Here is a 20,256-nt window from a genome sequence, read left to right on the forward strand (position 1 = left end):
AAACAGGCCTGCTATTGGGACCGGGAGGGGTCTCTCCTCGTTGCCTCATCGCCAAAGGAGACTTCTTTCTTGCAGTCAACCAAATTGTACCATTATTCTTCATGGTGGGGCTGTCTGTCCTGACCTCTAAATTAAATGAAATCATCACACTTGACGTTATAAATGGAAGCGGGGGTCCTTAACCTCAGAGCTCAAAATGCTGGCCATCTGGATCAGGGTTGTCAAGCTGTTACCCTCCCAGGTATGTGCCAGGACACCAGAGAGTTAGTTAACGTACTAATTCTTGGCCTTACCCCAGGCCTATGAGTGAAAATCTTTGGACCTAGGACCCCAGAATCTACATTTGTAACAATCCCCAGAGGAGATTCTTATGACCATCAAAATTAGAAAATAATTGCCCTAAACCCTAAACACAAATTATCTTAGCATCCCATGTTTATTTCTTTCTTTTTTTTTTTTAAGTGTGTGGACTGGACGCAGCTTTGCTTTCCTGCATCCTGGTCTGTACTGTGAAGCCTGGGGAGCAGGTCCACGTCCAAGTCAGCTGGGGATTTTCCTCAGAGCTTTCCAAAAGCATGACTCGCACATCTGGATTAGGGCCCCTTGGTGCAATCAAACTCAGTGTCAAGGGTGGAGTCCAGGGCTTGGAGCAGCTGCTGGGAAGAGCGAGGAGACATATGCAGACAAAGCAAGTGGGGTCTTGAAGAGACCGTGGGCTTCTCAACTTCCTGAGAGAAGGGGGCAGGGAGACAGCCCGTGAGACAGGACGCCCAGGCTGGCCCAGGCTTGGGACCTGGGAGCCGCCACCCTGGCCTCTCTGTGACTTGTGTTTCCCCTGCCGTTTATTCTTCTATTCCAATGTCATCCATGCCGTACCCATGGCCCCAAACAGGCAGGTTCCTCCCTCTACCCGCTGCCCCCCCCCACACTGGGTGTCCAGCTCCATCTCACCTGAGATGGTTTTAGCTGAACTGGCCATCCCCTGGAGGCTGCTGGGACTTCGAGGTGGATCTGGTGGTGGCCCAGGGTTTGAGTCCTCACCCCCTCTGAGCCCCCCTCTTCCTTCTGCACTCTATTTCACTCTTTCTTGCTCTACCCGCCTCTCTCTTTTGTCCTTCCTGCTTTAATAGATTGAAACAGACCTTGTGTTCCGGCTTTTTGTGGTCCCGGTAAATAGCTCTTAATGTGGCTGTGGTAGATGGGGAGAAGGAATGTGCACCGGTGTGGGGGCAGCAGGTGGGGGGAAGGGACAACGGGGTGGGGGGGGAGTTAGCGGGGTGGGGGGCACTTCCCTTCAGCTCCGAGGGGAGGAGCAGGGGTAGTGCCCCGCAGGTTCTGGCAGTTTGCTGGGGTTTCAGCAGAGCCCTCATGCAGGCTGGATAGACCTGGGAGGGGCCTGGGTGTCCTCTTTCCCCCCTTGATATGCCAAGGAAGCCAAGCAGTGAAGGTTGCAGAACAGCCTGGAGCATGTGGCCAGCACTGGGCGGTCAGGAGCAGCTGGGCTCTTCTTTTGAGGACAGAAATAGAATTTCCATTTGTATTGAGCAAACAGGATTTAATTACACAATTTACACTTCTTCGATTTTCTTGCTAATCCTTCGTGGCCCGGCAGTTATCGTTCCTGATGTTGCTACTAACTGTAGCCCATGCGGGGTTAAATTACGCTGCAGAACCAGTTTAATATTGACGTTTTTAAAATCAATGAAGGGCCAGGATATCAGGTGGTGGCGATCAGTGTGAATTCTCCCTCCTGGCCTCGGGGATGCTTTCTTAGCTCTTTTGCCAAAAGCTTTTCTTTTATGAACCCAAGTGAGGTGCCGGAGTGGGTGCTTTCTCCCAGAAGGAGAGAGTACTCTCAGATTTGGACCCAGTGCTTCTCATCGTCTTCTGTATAAGTGTAAATGGGGAGGTTGGAGGACACTGCACCCTTTGCTTGCTGCTCTCCCCACTTCCCAGGCCATATGAGCATGGACTTGGGGGATTAGGGGTGCAGGATATGGAGGAGATCCCTGGCCTGGGAGGAACTCTGGCATCTCATGGTGTGGGCTGCTGAGTGGGACCAGGGCCCAGGAATGGGCCTGCTTTCTCCAGGGCCAGCAGCTTTCCAGGCACAGTAAGAAGGAAAGACAGCTCTTCAGACTCCCACTAACTGGTGTGAGGGACCCATCTTATGAGAACCCTCCTCAGAAATCTGAGTGGAGGAGAGCCTCCCGTCTTTAATACATTTTTCCCCTGGAAACAGTCAGCTGGTGTCTCTTCTCTTTTGTGTCCCAACGCATCTAGTTCTTGGGAGGGACAGGCGTGAGGGGCAGGCTTTGTCATCTGCCAATGTCGACCCTTTAGGGATGCTCGTAGGTGAGTTGGGAGAGGCAGCTATGCCTGCAGCTGCCTCTTAGCAGCTTTCAGGGATCCTGACATACGGCACAGGCTATTGGAGATTCAGGCCTATCTCAGCCAAAACACCTTTTCCGTTCAGACCAGCCCCATTTCTGAGAATTCTGGGCCACTGTGGCAAAATTCTGGCCCAATGTCACTTAGATTCTGCCTCTGGCTGAGGTCCCAAAGCCTGAGGGAAAACTCGGGGGCAGAGAGATGGTTCTGGAGAGTTAAGCGAATGGGCAGAGCCCCCGGGGTATGTGTGGGTGGACGATGTGCCCTGTCGGGCATCTCTCCTCGCGCTGGCTCGATGGTGATGTCATTTGGTTGGCCTGTGGTTTGTGTGTGTGTGTGTGCCCATCAGGATGTTCCTGTTTTGTGGTTGTCTGATCACTTGTTTTTGGCCGTGGGCTGCTGTATGAGTGTTTATTTTTAGAGGCTGCCACTTCTGGCCTGAGGGCTGATCCTTGGACCTCGTAGGAGCTTGTATTTTTCTGAAATGTTTGTGGCTTTAAATTTTAAGTATTTATTTTGGGACATTGCTGCCTTTTATGTGTTCATTCCATTGTGTGTGTATGTGTGTGAGCTATTAGAGTCAGCATAGGATAATAAAAATTGTGTGCTCTTTGAAGTTCTGATTGAGTAGTTCTGCTTTTAAATTAGTTTTGATTGTAACTGAGTTTTAATTAAGTCTTAAATTAGTTCTGATTTAAAACCCCAGCTTTACCAAGTGCTATGTATCTGCAAATAAATGGTTTCACCTCTCAGAACTTCAGATTTTCTGTCTTTAAAATAAGCATAATACTCCCTGACTCAGGCTTAGAAATAATGTATGTGTAAAGTGCATAGCAAAGAGTTTGGTGCATAATAGGTGCTCGCTGCATGTTAACTATTATTATTATTATTAACATATTCATATCCACACTTTCTGACTGGGGACACCTATCTGGTGTACCCCAAGAGTGCACCAGCACGTTTGATTTGGGTGAATTCTGGGTGTTTGATTTGGGTGATTACTGATTGGCGTGTGTATTTCTGGATTTCTTTATGTCAGGATTTCTGTGTGTGTGTGTGTGTGTGTGTGTGTGTGTGTTGGGCTAGGGGCTGGGCTGCTGACTGTACAGGGTGTGAAATCACTGAGTTCCTCTGGGTGGGGAAGTTCTTCGTTCCTGAGTCAGCCCTTTGGCCTCAAGCCACCCAGCACTCACTTTTTCCTTTCAGAGAAAGTATTGCTCACGCGGCCCTCAGCGCTGTCTGTAGATAAAATGACACAGGGCACACCTGTCCCTGATGTAAACCTCTGCTTTTTGTTCTTGATCCCTAATAAGCTTCCCCCTGGCCCCTGGACCCCCTTTCCAAAGTTCCCATGGGCCCCAGCATTCAGAGCAAAAGTATGTCCCGTTTGACACGGGTCCCGCTGGCTTTGCTGAGCCCCATGTTGGCCCAGCACTCCTAGGACCTAGTGAAATGTCAGAGGCAGGCTTTGCACTGGAGCATCTTGGCCCCCAACACCTCTGGCCCAATCTTAGGCTCTGTGGCCTGGCTCTGAAGCTGGGTATTGGGATGGGTTTTGCCCAAAAGCCTGGGGTAGGGGTCCTTTAGTCTTTTTGCCTTTCTGCCACCTCAGCTGTATCTCAGGGTGCTGAGAGGAGGTTTTAGGATCCAGGGAATGGAAGCTCTTACTCCTTCCTTCAGGAGAATAAAATATGTCCCTGTTTCCCACTGACATCTGCTGTCTGTTGCTCTGTCTCTTGCAGAGGTTGTGGGACATACCCAGGGGCCACTGGACGGGAGCCTGTATGCCAAGGTGAAGAAGAAGGACTCCCTGCATGGCAGCACTGGGGCCGTCAATGCCACGCGTCCTGCCCTGTCGGCCACCCCCAACCATGTGGAACATACCCTCTCTGTGAGCAGTGACTCGGGCAACTCCACAGCCTCCACCAAGACAGACAAGACCGATGAGCCTGCCCCTGGGCCCGCCAGTGCGCCTGCTGCCCTGAGTCCTGAGGAGAAGCGTGAGCTGGACCGCCTGCTCAGTGGCTTCGGCTTAGAGCGAGAGAAGCCAGGTGTCATGTACCACACCCAGCATCTCCGGTCCCGCCCAGCGGGGGGCTCTGCTGCACCCTCCTCTGGTCGCCATGTTGTCCCAGCCCAGGTTCACGTCAACGGCAGTGCCTTGGCATCGGAGCGGGAGACAGACATCCTGGACGATGAGCTGCCCAACCAGGACGGGCACAGTGTGGGCAGCATGGGCACACTGTCCTCCCTGGACGGGATCACCAACACCAGTGAGGGCGGCTACCCGGAGGCGTTGTCCCCACTGACCAATGGTCTGGACAAGCCCTACCCTGTGGAACCTATGGTCAATGGCGGGGGCTACCCTTACGACTCTGCCAGCCGGGCAGTGCCTGCCCATGCTGGCCACACGGTCCCCATGCGGCCCTCCTACTCCGCACAGGAAGCTCTCGCTGGCTACCAGAGGGAGGGCCCCCACGCAGCCTGGCCACAGCCAGTGACCACTTCCCACTATGGCCATGACCCCAGCGGCATGTTCCGCTCTCAGTCCTTTCCGGACACCGAGCCCCAGTTGCCCCCAGCTCCAGCCCGCGGAGGAAGCAGCCGGGAGGCTGTGCAGAGGGGCCTCAATTCCTGGCAGCAGCAGCAGCAGCAGCAGCCGCCTTGCCCTCCTCCTCGCCAGCAGGAAAGAGCCCACTTGGAGGGTCTCGGGCTCAGCAGGCCTAGTCCCCAGCCGTTGGCAGAGACCCCCCTGCCTGGCCTCCCTGAGTTCCCGAGGGCAGCCTCCCAGCAGGAGATCGAGCAGTCCATCGAAACCCTCAACATGCTGATGCTGGATTTGGAGCCGGCTGCGGCCGCCACCCCCCTGCACAAATCCCAGAGTGTCCCAGGGGCCTGGCCAGGGGCCTCCCCACTCTCCTCCCAGCCCCTCTCCGGCTCACCCTTCCAGTCCCATCCACTGACCCAGTCCCGATCTGGCTACATCCCCAGTGGGCATTCCTTGGGAACCCCTGAGCCGGCCCCACGGGCGCGCCTGGAGTCTGGGCCCCCCGGCAGGTCTTACTCATCTTATGATCATCAGCTGTGTCTGGCTGGGCCCAACCAGAGCTACCGTCCAAAGAGCCCAGCCTCCTCTTCTTCCTCTCCCGCCTTCCTTCCAACCCCCCACAGCCCTCCGGGGCCTCAGCAGCCCCCAGCCTCTCTCCCTGGTCTCACTGCTCAGCCTCAGCTCCCACCAAAGGAGGGGACTTCAGATCCTTCCCGAACTCCAGAGGAGGAGCCCTTGAACCTGGAAGGCTTGGTGGCCCACCGGGTAGCAGGTAAGAGTCCCAGGGACCATCAATGCTGGATATCCCCTCCCTCGGCACCTTCCCTCTTTGTTCTTGGTTGGTCTTGATGGAGGGAGGTGCAGGCACAGCCATCACACCTCAGCAGACTCTGCTTTAGCCTAGAGAAGAGGCTGTCGGGAGCCCACCCACTAGCCATCTCTTCCTGCATTCATTGTCTGTTAGGCTCTAAGATAGGCATTAAGTTCCTGTTCTCAAGGATCTTATAGTCTAGTGAGGGGACAGGTACACAGTCGTAATTCCAACAGAGTGCAATGTGTGCTGTTATACAATAGAGATGGGGACCAAAGCCCCAGAGCCTGGGGAAATCAAGGCTTACCACCTGGGATAATCAGGGAAAACTTCCTAGAGGTGGTGACTTTGGGGCTAGAGTATAGATTTTCTAGGCAGAGAGGAGATGCTCTCTGCAACTGCCTGCTGTGCTCTCTGTCCTCAGATTTCAGTTTTTTGGGGAAAGCATGGAGAAGGCTCTATAGACTTGAATTCATTCTTGGGCCATCCCAGAGGCGTAATGAAGCCTGAGAGGGTATCCTGAAGCCCTTGAGCTCCATCTGAGTGTTCAACCATCTGAGTGTTCAACCCCGCTGGGTCCTTTGAGGATATTTCTCTGTTTCTGGGGAGCCCAAGGTCCCCCTTCTTGTCCAACTGTCCTGTTAGTCCTTGCTTTAGGACCAGCTTTGTACGGGAAGCAGTCACTGAGAATGAAGCTTCATTTCCTATCAGAACACGAATGTGCTTATCTTTCTGGAGAGAGGAGATAGAGTGGAGCAACCAGAAAAGCTGAATGGGGAAATAAAGGCAAGAAACGGCAGAGTGTGCAGGGCCATGTTGGGAGTGACAGGAAGGGTTCCCTTCCTTCCCACTGGCCTAAGCCTATGACCATTCCACTGGGGCAGCCAAACTGGGCAGCAAATTCTGTGGTTTTGTTTTGTTGTGGAGGTAAAGCCCAGGCAGGGGTGATCCAGAGACTGGTGCTGGGGGTGGGTGTGGGGGGTTGTGCCAAGGTCCTCAGCAAACAGGGTGGTGGAAGCTCAGGGAGGAGAAGAAAAGTCTGGGCACCTGACTTTTCCCTCCACCCCTTTCCCTAAATTTAGGGGAAGCTGAGTCACCATGCCAGCTGCATGGAGGGAGGGAGACTCCCTCCCTGAGAATGGACGTTGCTTTGGAGAAGTGACTGGGGGTAGGCCAGCTGGCTGTTGGACTGGGCCCTGGACCTGGGTGTGGGGGCATGGATGTCCTGCTCCTATTCTTCAGAGCAGAGCACAGTCCCCAGTTCAACTATCGGTAACTTGAAATTGGTCATAATGGAAGTATTTACACCATGGAAACTGGCAATCAGGGCTAATCTCTCCTGGAGAGCTGGAGTAGCAGCACATCATTGTTTTTACCTTTGATCAAAACACAGGAACCCTAGGCGTGAAAGAAAGGCTCCATGGGGTGGTCCAAATGGGGCTAATGTCTTCTGCTTTCTCCCACATCTGGGCTCCCCTACTTCTTTGTCAGAAGAGATGCTTTCTTTCTTGGTTTTGTTGACGGGAGAGGGATGGGGTCCTTTCAATATTTTATAGAGGTGGGTGGTGGCCCGAGGAATAGTGACCCTCTAGCCTAATGATAAGCAGGATCCAGGGGCCTTTTCTCTGGGGAGCAGGATGAATTTCCTCCCCCTACTAAAACCCTTTCGTATAGCTCTCCTGGAGCTTACTCAAGAGGAAGCCATACCTGAATGGTCCAGGAAGGATGTCCCTCTTGTAGTGCATCTCCCCTCAGCCTTGTTTTTCCTACTAGCTTCCATGGTACTGGCTATCAACCTCCATATCCTACAGCTGCTCAGTCTTTGTCAGGAAGGGGGTGATATTGTTCGCATATCTCTGCTCCCATCTCCTCCACCAACTGCGAGTGACTCAGGAGAAGGGATGAGATGTATAGAGGGGACAGTTATATTTGGTTTCCAGGGCTACAAAGGGGCTTCTTTGGTCCACGTCCTGTCATGAACAGTATTTCTTATGTCAGCAGGTTCTGCTCGCACGCTTCTTCAGTAGCCCTTCAGTGTGTCTGCAGTGCTTATGGAGATAAAGGCATATAGGCAGGATCAATGTGCAGAATAGTCTAGGAGCCAGGGACGATAGACTTCCAGCACCACCTCTTTCTGCTCATTCTACATGCTTCTGCAAGCAGCTGGAACATAAGCTTTAACGTGAGGGAGAGCCCCTTCATGGACATCAACTTGATCTCGTTTCTCCTGGCTTTTCTCTCTCAGCTCTGCCTTTTTCTCCTTGGCTGCCCTCCATACCTCAGTACCATCTCCCTGGTTCATTCCACTTTGATTCAACCCCCACTTATATTTTATTTCAGCTTAGATCACAGAGAATGTAGGGGTAGTTTTCTTAACTTGATAAAGGGTAGGTACCAGAAATCTGTAGCACACATCATGCTTTCTTGTGAAACATTAGAAACATCCCTATTATAGCCAGGGACAAAATAACGATACCTGTTATCACCACTCCCATTTAACGTTGTATTGGATGTCCTAGCCAGTGCAATACGACAAGAAAAACAAATAAGAGTCAGAGTTGGTGAGTCTAATCAAGTTATCTTACAATCCTGATTCTGTGACTGGACTGATCTCAGATATCTCTAGAGGGAGAAATTTTGATGCAAGTTAGAAATAAGATTTGGATCTTATCCTTAAGGAATCTAGAGTTTAGTAAGGGGGAAAAACTGGAACTTTAAAATGAAGTCATTCATAATAAGGGAGGTATGGAGAAAGTCCTGTGAGGAAAAAGGAGATATTACTGTCAGCTAGAGAGATTAGAGGGGCTCTGCATTGAGTGTAGGTTTTGACCAGAGCCTTGGACAATGGGTAGGATTTTGAAAGTGAATGGGGTCATTGGAGAGAGAGAGAGTTCTTAATGAAGACAGGAAAGCATACAGATGTTTGAAGAATAGAGTAGATTGAGAGCATGTAGGCTGTGTGTGAGAGAGTCAAGAAAGGTAGCCTGCGACCTGCCTTGGGTTGGCCTTAAATGCCAGACTAAGGAGCTTAAATCTTACCTAGCAGCAATGTAGGAAGCCATTTCTGTGTTTTAGTCAGGAGAGTATGCCAAGCTGTCGCTTAGGAAGATTTACCTGGTGGGTGTGGGCAGGAAGGATGCTAAATGGTAGTGACTATGAGCTGGAGATGTGGCAGCTTATTAGATAGTCTAGGTGATGTGGACTGGATTAGGGTGCTGACCGTGGAAATGAAAAAGAAGAGAGGGACCCAAGGATGCTGTGCAAGTAGTGAGTGTTTACAAATTGATTGGATGTAGTGGGTGAGGGAGGCGGAGACATCACAGAGGATTCTGAGGCTCCATGCATAGAAGCAGAATGATGGTCCCATGAACAAGCTGGGAAATAGGGGGAAGAGCAAGTTTGGTGTAAGATGAAGACCTCAGGGTTAGATATGTCAAGTTTGAGGTGATGATGGAGCCTCCAGGTGGAGATGTATGGAAGGCAATTGAACACCCAGAATTGGAGCTTGAAAGAGTAGAAGGAGCTATAGATTTTGGGGTCATCCTCACAAAGGTGAAGTTTAAAGCTTTGGGCATAGATGAGCTCTCTATGTCAGAGGGCATGGGGAGAAAAGAATTTAGGCCAATTAGCCAGGAGGGGAATGGAGGCTGTACAGGGGACTATGAATGAATGCTCAGGACAGTGGGTCTTCACAGAAGTCAGGATAGGAGAAGGTTTCCAGGGGGAAGGTGGGGAGTTAGCATCGTCACTGTGGAAAGGCCATGAGGATTGAGAAAAAAGCACTGGGCTTGCCAGTTAGGTGGTCCCAGTGATTCTGAAAGGCAAATGTTCAGTAGCGTGATGGTGACAGAAGCCAGACTGAGCGATTGAAGAGCGAGTGGAGAGGGAGTGCAGACGGCATGTCAACTACTCTTTTGAGTGGTTTTATGCTAAAAGGAGAGAAGATGGTACCTAAAGAGGGTAGCAAGATATTGAGAACATATGTTTTTTTTGGTAAATATGGGAACCATAAGAATATTTTTAGGGGAAAGAGAGAGGTTGAATATGGAGAGCAGAGGGAGAAGAAAAAGATATGAGAGAGAGAAATACATTGGTAGAATAAAGTCTCTAAGGAGGTAAGTGGGGATAGGCTGAGAGCCCAGGAGGATAATTTAGGCTCAACCAGGAAGTGAGATACCTTCTCATGAAATAATAAAGGATAGATACAGATATAGGGAGATGCTGGTGTCAAGCTTTGGAAACTTAAATTGAGAACCCAGGTTTGCATTCTACCATGGAAACAGGAGATGAGAGCAAGGCCCATCTGAGCATTCAGCTCGAGCCCCTAATCTGTGCTACATGCTAGTCTAGGCTCTGGAAAAATGGTGGTCAACAAAAGAGGTAAAAATCTTTGCCTGCAAGGTGGAGATAGACAATACACAAACCAGCAAATACATACATAACCTGTCAGATAAGTGCCATAGAGATAAAATAAAGCAGTGAAGTGCCAGTGAGGGTGGGTGGATGGTTGCGCTTTACATGGGATGGTCAGGGAAGGCTTCTCTGGGTAGTGAGAGAGTGTGCCAGGTGGAACAGCAAGTGCAAAGGCCCTGACGCAGGAGTAGACCTGATACGGGGAGGATAGAGGGACACGAAGTCAGAGCGGCGATGGGGATGGGGGCAGCTTACATGGGCCTTACAGGTGATTGCAAGAACCTACCTGGTCTTTTACTTGGCGTGGTGTGAGTAGCCTTGGGAAGGGTTTGGGCAGAGGAGTGACTTCATCTGACTTGTTCTAAAAGGATCAATGTGGCCTGGATGGAAGGAGGAAGACCAGTTAGGAGGCTGCTGACATGGATCAGGACGGTATGTGTGGTGATAGTGAGAAGTGCTCAGATTGTAGACATTTTCGAGGTGGAACCATCAAGATTTATAGACAGACTAGACATGGGATGTGAGAGAAAGGAAAAGTGAAGGTTTTTGACCTGAGCAACTAGCGGATGGGGTTGTTATTTGTGGAGATGGGTACGAATGTGCAAATGTGAGAAGAGCCGGCTTAGAGGGGATATCAGAAGTGTGATTTTGGCCGTGTTAGATTTGAGAGGCACAGAAAACATCCAAGATGGTGGGATATATGAATCCGGAATTTCAGGGGAGAGGTTAGAGCTTAGAAATGTGGGAAGTGTCAGTAGGGGGATGTCATGTAACACACGCCACTGCATGCTGTCACAGGTAGAGGAAAGGTCCCAGGACTGAGTCCTGGAGTCTCATCCAAACACATTCAGTGGTTGGAGACGCAGGAGGAACCAGCAAAGAAACTGGTATGGAGCTGTGGCAAAGTAAAGGAAAGCTAAAAGAGCGTCGTTCCCTGGAAGCCAGGCCAGGGGGATACTGGCTGCTGGGAGGCCCCTGTGTGTGAAGGTGACATGGGAGTCTGCAAGGGTGAATAAAAGAATGACATAGCAGGTCCTTCTAATGCATCCGGGTAGGCTCGTTTTAGGGACTTTTCAGTGGTACTCAGCAGCTTTCTGCAGGAGTAGAAAATCCTAAGTGGCTCCCACAGAAGAGGATTACGAAGGTAGGTGTGATGGAAGAACAAAGGGCTGAAGGATGCTTGGATGCTAAGGGGTCATGACCCTTGGGCTCAGACTGGCAGTTACAGCTGAATCCAGGGAGAGGCAGGTGACCGTGAGAGGAGAGCAGACCTGGTGGGGCCATGCTGATGACGTGTGGCCAACAGGATTGAAATCTGGTCCCAGGCTGGCACCTTCTTGGTTCCACGCTGGGGTTAGAAATTAGAGGGACGTGGAGTCCTGCCGGACAGCAGCAGGTCCACTGGCGCTTGGGAGAAGCGAGACCCTGGATCTGCCCTCTTTTCTTGCCTGACACCCTCCCGACCTCCCTCCAGTGTGTGGCCAGATCCAAGACTCAAAACATCAACTAATCTTGATTTTTCTCTTTGTTTTTGTTTTGTTTCGTCTTGTTTAATTGCCGCGTCCCTTTCGTTCTTCGTGTGTCCTATGTTCATCCGTCACGTGTGCCATGGGCGTGGTGCCTTCCTTGCCTGGTGTCATCCCTTCCCTTCCTGCTTGCCTCCCCTCCCTGCCGGCTCCCCTGGGGTGGGGTGGGCAGCGTATAACGCCAGACTGCAGGGCATGGGGCAAAGTGTCAGCTACCGGCTCCCTCCTCTCCACCGGCTCCGATCTTCTTCCCTCTCTGGTTGGTTCCTCTCCTTCCCCTACCCCCTTTATAGCTCCTTGGCCCTCACCTGAGTTATATCTCAGTTTTTCTCTCTTCCTCTCCTTTTTCATGTGCTATTCCTTCTAAACTTTTGACCATTTTCTTCCTCTCATTTTTCCATTTCCTCCTCACTTCTTCTTCCTCTTCTGTTCTTTCTCTCTCTTTCATATTCTCTTTTGCGCTGCCCCCATTCCTTTTCTCACTGCATCCCTTCTCTCTCCTTGCCCACTTCTCCCTTCTCCCTCTCTCCCTCTCTCCCTCCTTCTGCATGAGCAAGTGCTCCCACTTTTGCATGGACAAACTGGTGCTTCTAGCCTTGGCCTTACCTGCTGGTAACAGCATCTGAGGTAACTAGACTAACTTCCAGGTTTACCGTGGACACGTAGGTCTTTGCAATAAAGTGCTCAGTGAGGGCTCGGGACAGCCCAGCTCTCCGGCCACCCTGGCCAGACCATCGCGGCTGCTGGGCCAGGGCCTCAGCAGGAGCCAGGCTGTGCTTTGCATGGGCCACTGGACATAAGACAAAGAGTGGTGCCCCAGCTCCTGCTGCTCTGTGTACACTTGAGTACAGCACTCCCTGGGGACAGAGCACCTCGTGTGACCTCATCCCTAATTTCTGATTCCAGGACCCATGGCCCAGAGTCAGAGGTCCTGGGTATGGTCCTAACTCTGCCTGTGACCACCTCTGTGACCTGGGCAAGTCTCGTTATTACCCAGAACTCAGTTTCCCCATGTGAAAAGTGGAGGATCACAGCCCTGCTGTGTGTATTTCGCACGGTGCCTTGATGTGCTCCATCATGGCAGACTCTTCATCAAGGGTCACATTGCTCTATTTGAGGGTGATGTCGCCTACCACGTCTGCCCCGGTCTCTGGGACATACAGGCCATACATAGGCTGTTAGGCTGGGAAAGGTGTCACCTCATCCTTTCCCTGCTCCTCGGAGCCCAGAGGCCCAGGTCGGGAAGAAGAGGCTGCTTAGGCTCGCCTCACGCTGTGACCTTGAGCAGTTCCGGGGAAAGGCTTAGGGAGTGGTGGGAACAGTTGACTTCCAATGGCAATCTCTGGTGCTTTCCCGGACCCTCCTCCTCCTCGTCCATGGACAATGGGGAGATGGCTTTAGCAGAACGACTCTGTCCACCTCCTGTCCTCTCCCTCCACCTTTTTCTCGGCCCAGTGGTGGGGAGTGCAGTGTTCAGCTGGGCCTGGGTTTGGGGCAGTTCTGGGGTGGTGGGCCTGTCCTGAGGGGAGCTGGCATGGCTTGCCCTGGGGCTGCTAGTGTGATCGCCGTGTGGCTTTCTGGTGCCCTGGCCCAGCAGGTGGCCTCCCGGATCGCCTCGCTTCCGGAGCCCCAGGCATGCTGTTGGACACCCGGCCCTGCCTCCTGGATCTGAGGAATCCAGTCTTCTGGAAATGGGAAGGCTGGAAAGAAGAGCTGGGTCTGTGGGGGTGGAGGTGGCCAGGCTGGGGGTATAGGGAAGGCCTGGGATAAAGCCTGACATGGGGGCATTTGTCCAGGGGACCCAGGAGTGGTGGTGGGTGGCTGTGCTCTGCCACAGTGTGTTCATTGATGTATGTTAGGTTTACAGCCCCCAGAATTTGCAGTGTGTGTGTTTGTGTGTGTTTGTGTGTGTGGTAAAGGGGATTCAGTGCCTCAGCTCTGGCCCACTTTTGGGGAGGCTTGGAGCCTACTGCTCCATGAAACATAGCACCGTCCTAGGGGGTGGAATGAGGAGCCCCGGAAAATGAGGCTGTTCTGGCGCCCTTCTCTTCGTATCTGGCAGCCTGTGTGGAGGCCCTGGGCTGAGGTGACCACTGTCCTGCAGGCTGTGGGGCAGGCCCAGTGCCCACAGAGTGTGGGCAGTCCTCAGAGGACGACAAAGAGCTTCTGAATCTAGCACATTATCATTCCAAAGGCCACTGCCTTGCTAGGGGCATCCCACCCCTTATGCTCCTGGGGCTGGAGGCTTCCCAGCAAAAGCTTCCAGAGTCCCTCCAATGCCTCTTTCCTCCTTTCTTTGTGAGTTTCCTCTGGCCCTGCGGTCTCCTGCTGGCTGACTGTAGAGGTTCTGAGGGTGATGGACCTCCCGCCATTCCTGTCGGGTGAAAGCTGTGTATGTGCGCAAGTGGGTGTATGTGTATATGTGCATGTGTGCCTGTGTGTGTAGGGCATGGAGCACACAGAGACACAGGCTCCGAGAGAGATTGAGGATGGAGCCTCGGACTGAGAAAGCCTGGGGTCAGGGTAGTGGAAGGGAGGAGGGTAGTGGGGGGAGCAGGCCTATTTTTATTATCAGTCAGTCTCTAGGATGTGGGGGGGGGTGTTCTCTCTCTGACACTGGCTGTCAGCTTGTGTCCAGACGTCCCAGCTTGGCTGAGGAACAATGGGGCTCTCTTCTCTCCCCTCTGCCCTGCTCTGTCTCCCCTCCCGTAGGGAAAGACAAGAGAGAGGGAACATGGCTCTCCAGGCACTGACGGGCAGATCTGGGCCTGCCAAGGGGGACAACAGTGAGACACTGTGTTCAAAGAATGTGAGAAGCCCTGGCTTGTCACTAGTGCTGTGGGGTGCTCTGGAGTGGGCGGGGCTGTCCCGTGGGACTGGAATGCGGGGTCTTTCCCCTTTTGCAGAGGGGGGCTCCTCAGCAGTGCCCTAGCTCTCTGGGCGTCATTCTGGCCATCTGCCTGCCGCTGGACAGAACACGCTCCCGTGTGCCGATCTGGTGGCAATGGAGAGGAGACTTGAGGAGCTGAGATGGTTCTCAGATGTCCAGCTGCCTTGTGCTAGGGATTCCCACCCTCCACAGTTGGGAAGCCCCTCCAGCAGCAGTCCAGACTCCCCTCTGGGCGTTGAAACCGTCTGCGGCACTGAACACAGAAGGTGTTTGGGGCGCACTGGGGAGAAGGTTTTCTGTCCCTCTGGGAGATTCAGGGCCTCAAATGGAAACAGGCCTACTTTTCAAGGGCAGACATCAGATCCCACACAGGGCAACTGACCACTGTCGCCAAGGCGCAGGGACCTGCCAGCCAGAGCCTGTGGGGCTGGGTGAGCCAGAACTGAGACCACCCCTAACGCCTTGCTGTTAACCCTGGGGATGAACTTAGTTGCAAATCCCAAGAGCCTTTCCCGAAGGAGCCTCCTTTGTCACAATTATTATTAGAAAATCAATGGCTATGTCTGTTTCTCTCTAGTGTTTTTGCTAGGAACAAAACCGGCAGTAATCCTGAACCGAGCTACCCAGGAGGCCTGAGGGAAAGGGGGCTCGGTGTGGGTAGGAGAAGCATGGTTAAGGGCAGAGCTGCCCACAGGTGTAGTGGGAGAAGCAGGCTGCTTCTCTGATGGCTGGGGACCTGGATTTGCTGTAGAGTCCCCACGCTGCTCAACCCTTTCAGATCCGTGCCCCATCTTTCCTCTGGCCCCTGGTTAGGACTATGCAACTTCCCTTTTTCTATTCTGAAAATCAGGGCACTATCAGGTGAGGGGCTCAGATGCTTTAAGTAGTCTGTGAGTCTAGATTACGGTCTCCATTTGGGTTCTTTTTTCTCAGTTGAGATGGCAGGCAGGCTGCCTCTGAATAATAAAGAGCCCAAAGTGGAGACTTGAAACACCCCGCCCCCCGGGTACCTTCTGCATTTGTAAATGTGTGCCAGTCCGGCTGCTCTCCAGACAGGGCCTCTAATTATGGGAGAGTATGAGCGTGTGTCTCGGAGTGTGTGCGTGCGTGTGTGTGTGTGTGTGTGTGTGTGTGTGTGTGGTGTCCATCCATCTCCAGACTTGGCAGCCGGTGGCTGCTATTCATGACAACTAAGAAGGCTTCCCATGGCAACCTCAGTGGCTGTGCCGGGGGGAGCTGGGAGGCCTCCTGGGGTGCGCAGACCCCACTGTGGATAATAGATGATGATTCAGTGTGAATGAGGGCGATTTCTGCTTGGCTGCACTGGCACATTTCTGGGGGCCAGTGATGTGTTCTTGTGTGCGTGTGGGTGCACGTGTGCCATGGGGCAGTGTTCCCAGGTGTGCTGGCATGAGGCTGGTCCGGTCAGGGTCCCAGTCCCATGTGACTTTTGGTAAGTCCCGGCACTTCCTCTCACCTCACCCGCTCTTGGGTGGTGGTGAAGGCAGCGCTGAGAATCTCTAGGTACGAGATAATCCGGACGAGGAGCCCGCCCTCAGGCTGGGTCTTGGCCTCTGGGACCTGGGGGAGTAAGTTTTTCTAGGATTATGGAGCCAGCTCAGTGAGGCCGTGGGTTCTGTGCCTTGGCCCAGCTGCGGGAAGAGGGAGTGGGAAGGAAGGAGGGTGGGGTTAGCAATATCCCCAGGCCTGTGGAATGGAAGGAAGTACAGAAAAGCAGATGGAACACATAGCTTGAGCTCTTTGCCTGCTGTTCTGTTGGGAGGGAACCAGGGCCATCTTTGGGGCAAGAAAATGGGCGGGTGGTAGTGAAGGGGCCAGCATAAGGGACGTTGGTAAGAGGTTTCTCAGTTACACTGGATAAAGGTAGGGAACCCCAGAGAAGGCCAGCGATATTCCAGGGGCCAGCTGGGGCCAGGAACTTTATAAGAAGACTTAGTCATTTCTTTGTGTCTTCTTGGGGGCACCATTTGTAAGATGGTGCGTAATTCGCTCTTTCCCGGAGTTCTTCCCATGGGCCTGATGTTGCTTGTTGGTTGATCAGTCGCCTTGGAGACTGTCTCTCCTCCCTCCACCTTCCCTCATTTGCCTGGAAGCTCTGGCCCTCTGCCTCCAGGCCTTGGAAAGAGTTGACATCTGTTTCTTGTATCAGTCCTTTGTGCTCTGGGCCCCAACCCTGTGCGGGGCAGATTCCTGGTGAAGGCCAGCCCAGCCTCAGCAGGTCCCCCACCCTGCAGAGAAACCCCCGGTGTGGCCGGAGGGAGGCAGGGGGAGGTGCAGAGGGGAGACAGGCCCAATGCCAGCATGGCCCCTGAGCTCGCGCTGTCTTCTCTGGGGGGAATTAGGCCCGATCGATCTTTTCTCGCACAATATGCTCATTGCCTTCTCTGCCTTGCCGTTCCTCCCAGGAGTGAAGGCTCGGGAGAAGCAGCCTGCGGAGCCCCCAACCCCTCTTCGGAGGCGGGCGGCCAGTGATGGACAGTATGAGAACCAGTCTCCAGAACCCTCATCCCCCCGGAGCCCCGGGGTTCGTTCCCCTGTCCAGTGCGTCTCCCCAGAGCTGGCTCTCACCATTGCTCTCAATCCTGGAGGGCGGCCCAAAGAGGTGAGTCCTTGGGCTGCATCCTGGGGCCACAGAGGGTAGCAGAGCCCACTTGAACTCTCCAGGAACCTGATGGTCAATTGGGTGGCACTGACGCGTCAGGAAACCCGGTAATTTTTTCTCCTTGCGTTCTCACCCTAGGGTTCTGGCGTGTGGAATCTGGAGCCCATTTCCTTCCCTAAATCGCTTTTCTGCCCCAGGTCTTCCATTAACCCTGACCTTGAGATCCCCTCTTGACTCCTAAAGAGCGCCCTTGAGTAGGGTGTTAAGGATCTTGGGTATGACATAGGGGACCACAGTCTCTAAACTCCAAATCAGACCACATAGACTGACAAAGGTTTTTAAGCCCTTTCTAGATACAGGGTTTTCTCCACAGATCTAATTTCAATGCCAAATGTTTGCGTTTCTGAGACATTTCCATGGTGTGAGGCAGTCAGTAGGTTTTAAACTTCAGCCCAACAACCACCCGGGAGTTTGTTAACATATAGATTCCCAAGTCCACGTCCAGAGATTCCAGCATGTTAGCTCTGGGATGGGGCCCAGGAATCTGCATTTGAAACGGGCACCCTGGAAGATTGTGATGCGAATAGTCCATATCCGATAAAATCCAGGCTGAGTCATTCTGGGCATGAATGGCTTTTGGACATCTTTTCTCTTCTGCCTTCTGCCAGGACCCGAGTTCCCTGCCCCCAGACCCTTCTCTTTGGCGCTATTCTGAAATATTTCCAAGGCAGGTTCTCCTGAGTTCCATCCATGCCAGACCATGGCCTTAAAAATAGCCACTTTCTGTTCTGTCAGCTACAAGGAGTTGTTGGGGCCTTGAATGGGCAGGCTCTCCCTTTGACCTCTGTTTACCTGGGGAGCGGTGGGTGGTCAGGCTGGCGAGGGGCTTCGTGGGCTAGTTAACTGGGAAATGCCTCCTTCTCAAAGTCATGGCCACCAGTGTAGCCACTTTTTCTTCCCCTTGTTCTTCTCCTGCAGCCCCATCTGCACAGCTACAAGGAAGCCTTCGAGGAGATGGAGGGAACCTCCCCGACCAGCCCACTGCCCAGTGGAGGTAAGAGCTCCATGCCCAGCTCTCCTGAATCCCCTTAGGCCCCTATCTTAACCCCTGCCTGTGTAAGTATCCCAGGTTTGGGGTGGGGAGGGTGCTGGCCAAGTTGGGCAGAGCCAGAATCTGCCCCTTCACATCCCTAATGGCTCCTTTCACTTCACTTTCCCTCCCCCACTTCTCTTCCTTTCTGTTGTCCACACTCGCACATCTAAGGATACGGCAGCCCGAATCTTAGGATTCTTGGCTGACTGCCTCTGGGACCCCTGGGCTCCCATCATATGGAGTTTTCCTAGTTGTTGAGAGTCTTTGCATTCTTCACACAGAAACATCCCTATCCTAAAAGGTGCCTTTGTGACTTGCTGGTGTGTCTCGGAGACACCCCTTCACCTTCTTGCTTCCGACCCTCATTTCTGTGTGCATCCAGGCACCTCCTTTAGTTTCTATCAAGGAAACACAGGCCCAGAACGCTCGGGCTGACCGAGTCCCCATCTCACCTGTCCTCGGCCTCCAGGCAGGCGCATTTAGTCTGCACCCCTGATGCGCTCACGGGAGACGCAAACCCCCAAAGGGCAGAGGTTTCCACCCAAAGAGAAGACGCAGATGAGCACAGCAGTGGGACAGGGTTCCTTTCTGTGGTAGAAGAGACATGAAGAGGGGCTGCAGGAGGCCCTTGTGGGAAAGCAGTAATGGAACTAGGCTACGAAGGGCTCAGACTTCCCTTGAGAAGCCCGGGTTGGTAGAGATGGAAGAGGCCGGGTTTGGGTTGGCTGGGCTTGGCCTAAGCTGTGCATTTGCCCTGGTGAGAGGGGAGGCGGGTGAGGGCGGAGCAGCTGGAGCTGGCCGTGCATTCCCCTGGTGGCTGGCTGGCCTGCTGAAGGAGGAACGTGGCACCAGTACCTGACCCTTGCACCAGAAGAACTCACGTTGGCTGCCATCTTGGGCATGCAAGAGGCTGAAGCTGTGACTGGACGCCAGGGTTCTCCTTAAAGCAGTGCTGTCCAATATGACACAAGCCACGTTTGTGGTTTAAATTTTTTAATAGCCGCATTAAAAACCGAACAGGAAACTGAAGAAATTAAATTTAGTGATTTCTTTTTTTTTTTTAAAGATTTTATTGGGGAAGGGAAACAGGACTTTATTGGGGAACAGTGTGTACTTCCAGGACTTTTTTTCCAAGTCAAGTTGTTGTCCTTTCAATCTTAGTTGTGGAGGACGCAGCTCAGCTCCAGGTCCAGTTGCTGTTTTTTTCTGGTTGCAGGGGCACAGCCCACTATCCCTTGTGGGAGTCCAACCGGCAACCTTGTGGTTGAGAGCCCGAGCTCCAACCAACTGAGCCATCCGGGAGGCAGCTCAGCTCAAGGTGCCGTGTTCAATCTTAGTTGCAGGGGGCAGAGTCCACCATCCCTTGCGGGACTCGAGGAATTGAACTGGCAACCTTGTGGTTGAGAGCCCACTGGCCCATGTGGGACTCGAACCGGCAGCCTTCGGAGTTAGGAGCATGGAGCTCTAACCACCTGAGCCACCGGGCCGGCCCGTAGTGATTCCTGTTTATTAACCCTAAATATCATTTCAACAGGTGAACCAACAGAAACATAATAATGAGCTGTGTTTCAATCTTTTAAAAAAATGTACAAAGGAACTGGTGAAACTGATTTTAATAAGTTTTATTTAACCCCAAAGCTCTAAAATATTATCATTTCACCACGTAATGATATATTGAGATATTTTGTGTTCTTGTTTCACACCAAATCTTTGAAATCTGGTGTGTGGGGTATACTTCCAGCTCTCAGTTCAGACTGGCCACACTGCAGGTGCTCGAAAGCCCCTGTGTGGCTCGTGGCTGCCATACTGGACAGTGCAAGCCCCGGCAATCTGCTCAGGAGACAGCTCTGTGGCCTTTTATGACTCTGTGAAATCTCTCTCCCTGGTCTTACCCTTCACCCTCATACCTGCTCTGATTCCCTGTTGGTCCAAATGGCCAGGATCTTGGCCATGACCCTGTT

General features: G+C 52.7%; 1 protein-coding gene across 1 annotated transcript in view; it reads left to right on the forward strand.

The window, feature by feature from the left end:
* Window positions 1-20,256, forward strand: part of TNS1 (tensin 1) — a 224,381-nt gene that overhangs the window by 173,540 nt on the left and 30,585 nt on the right. The window contains exons 19-21 of the mRNA XM_033111937.1: window positions 4,134-5,711; window positions 17,006-17,202; window positions 18,181-18,256. Of these exons, the coding sequence (XP_032967828.1) occupies window positions 4,134-5,711; window positions 17,006-17,202; window positions 18,181-18,256 (1,851 nt within the window). The remainder of the gene's footprint in view (window positions 1-4,133; window positions 5,712-17,005; window positions 17,203-18,180; window positions 18,257-20,256) is intronic.

Source organism: Rhinolophus ferrumequinum, chromosome 8 (assembly GCF_004115265.2).
Source record: "Rhinolophus ferrumequinum isolate MPI-CBG mRhiFer1 chromosome 8, mRhiFer1_v1.p, whole genome shotgun sequence".
Taxonomy (NCBI): Eukaryota; Metazoa; Chordata; class Mammalia; order Chiroptera; family Rhinolophidae; genus Rhinolophus; species Rhinolophus ferrumequinum.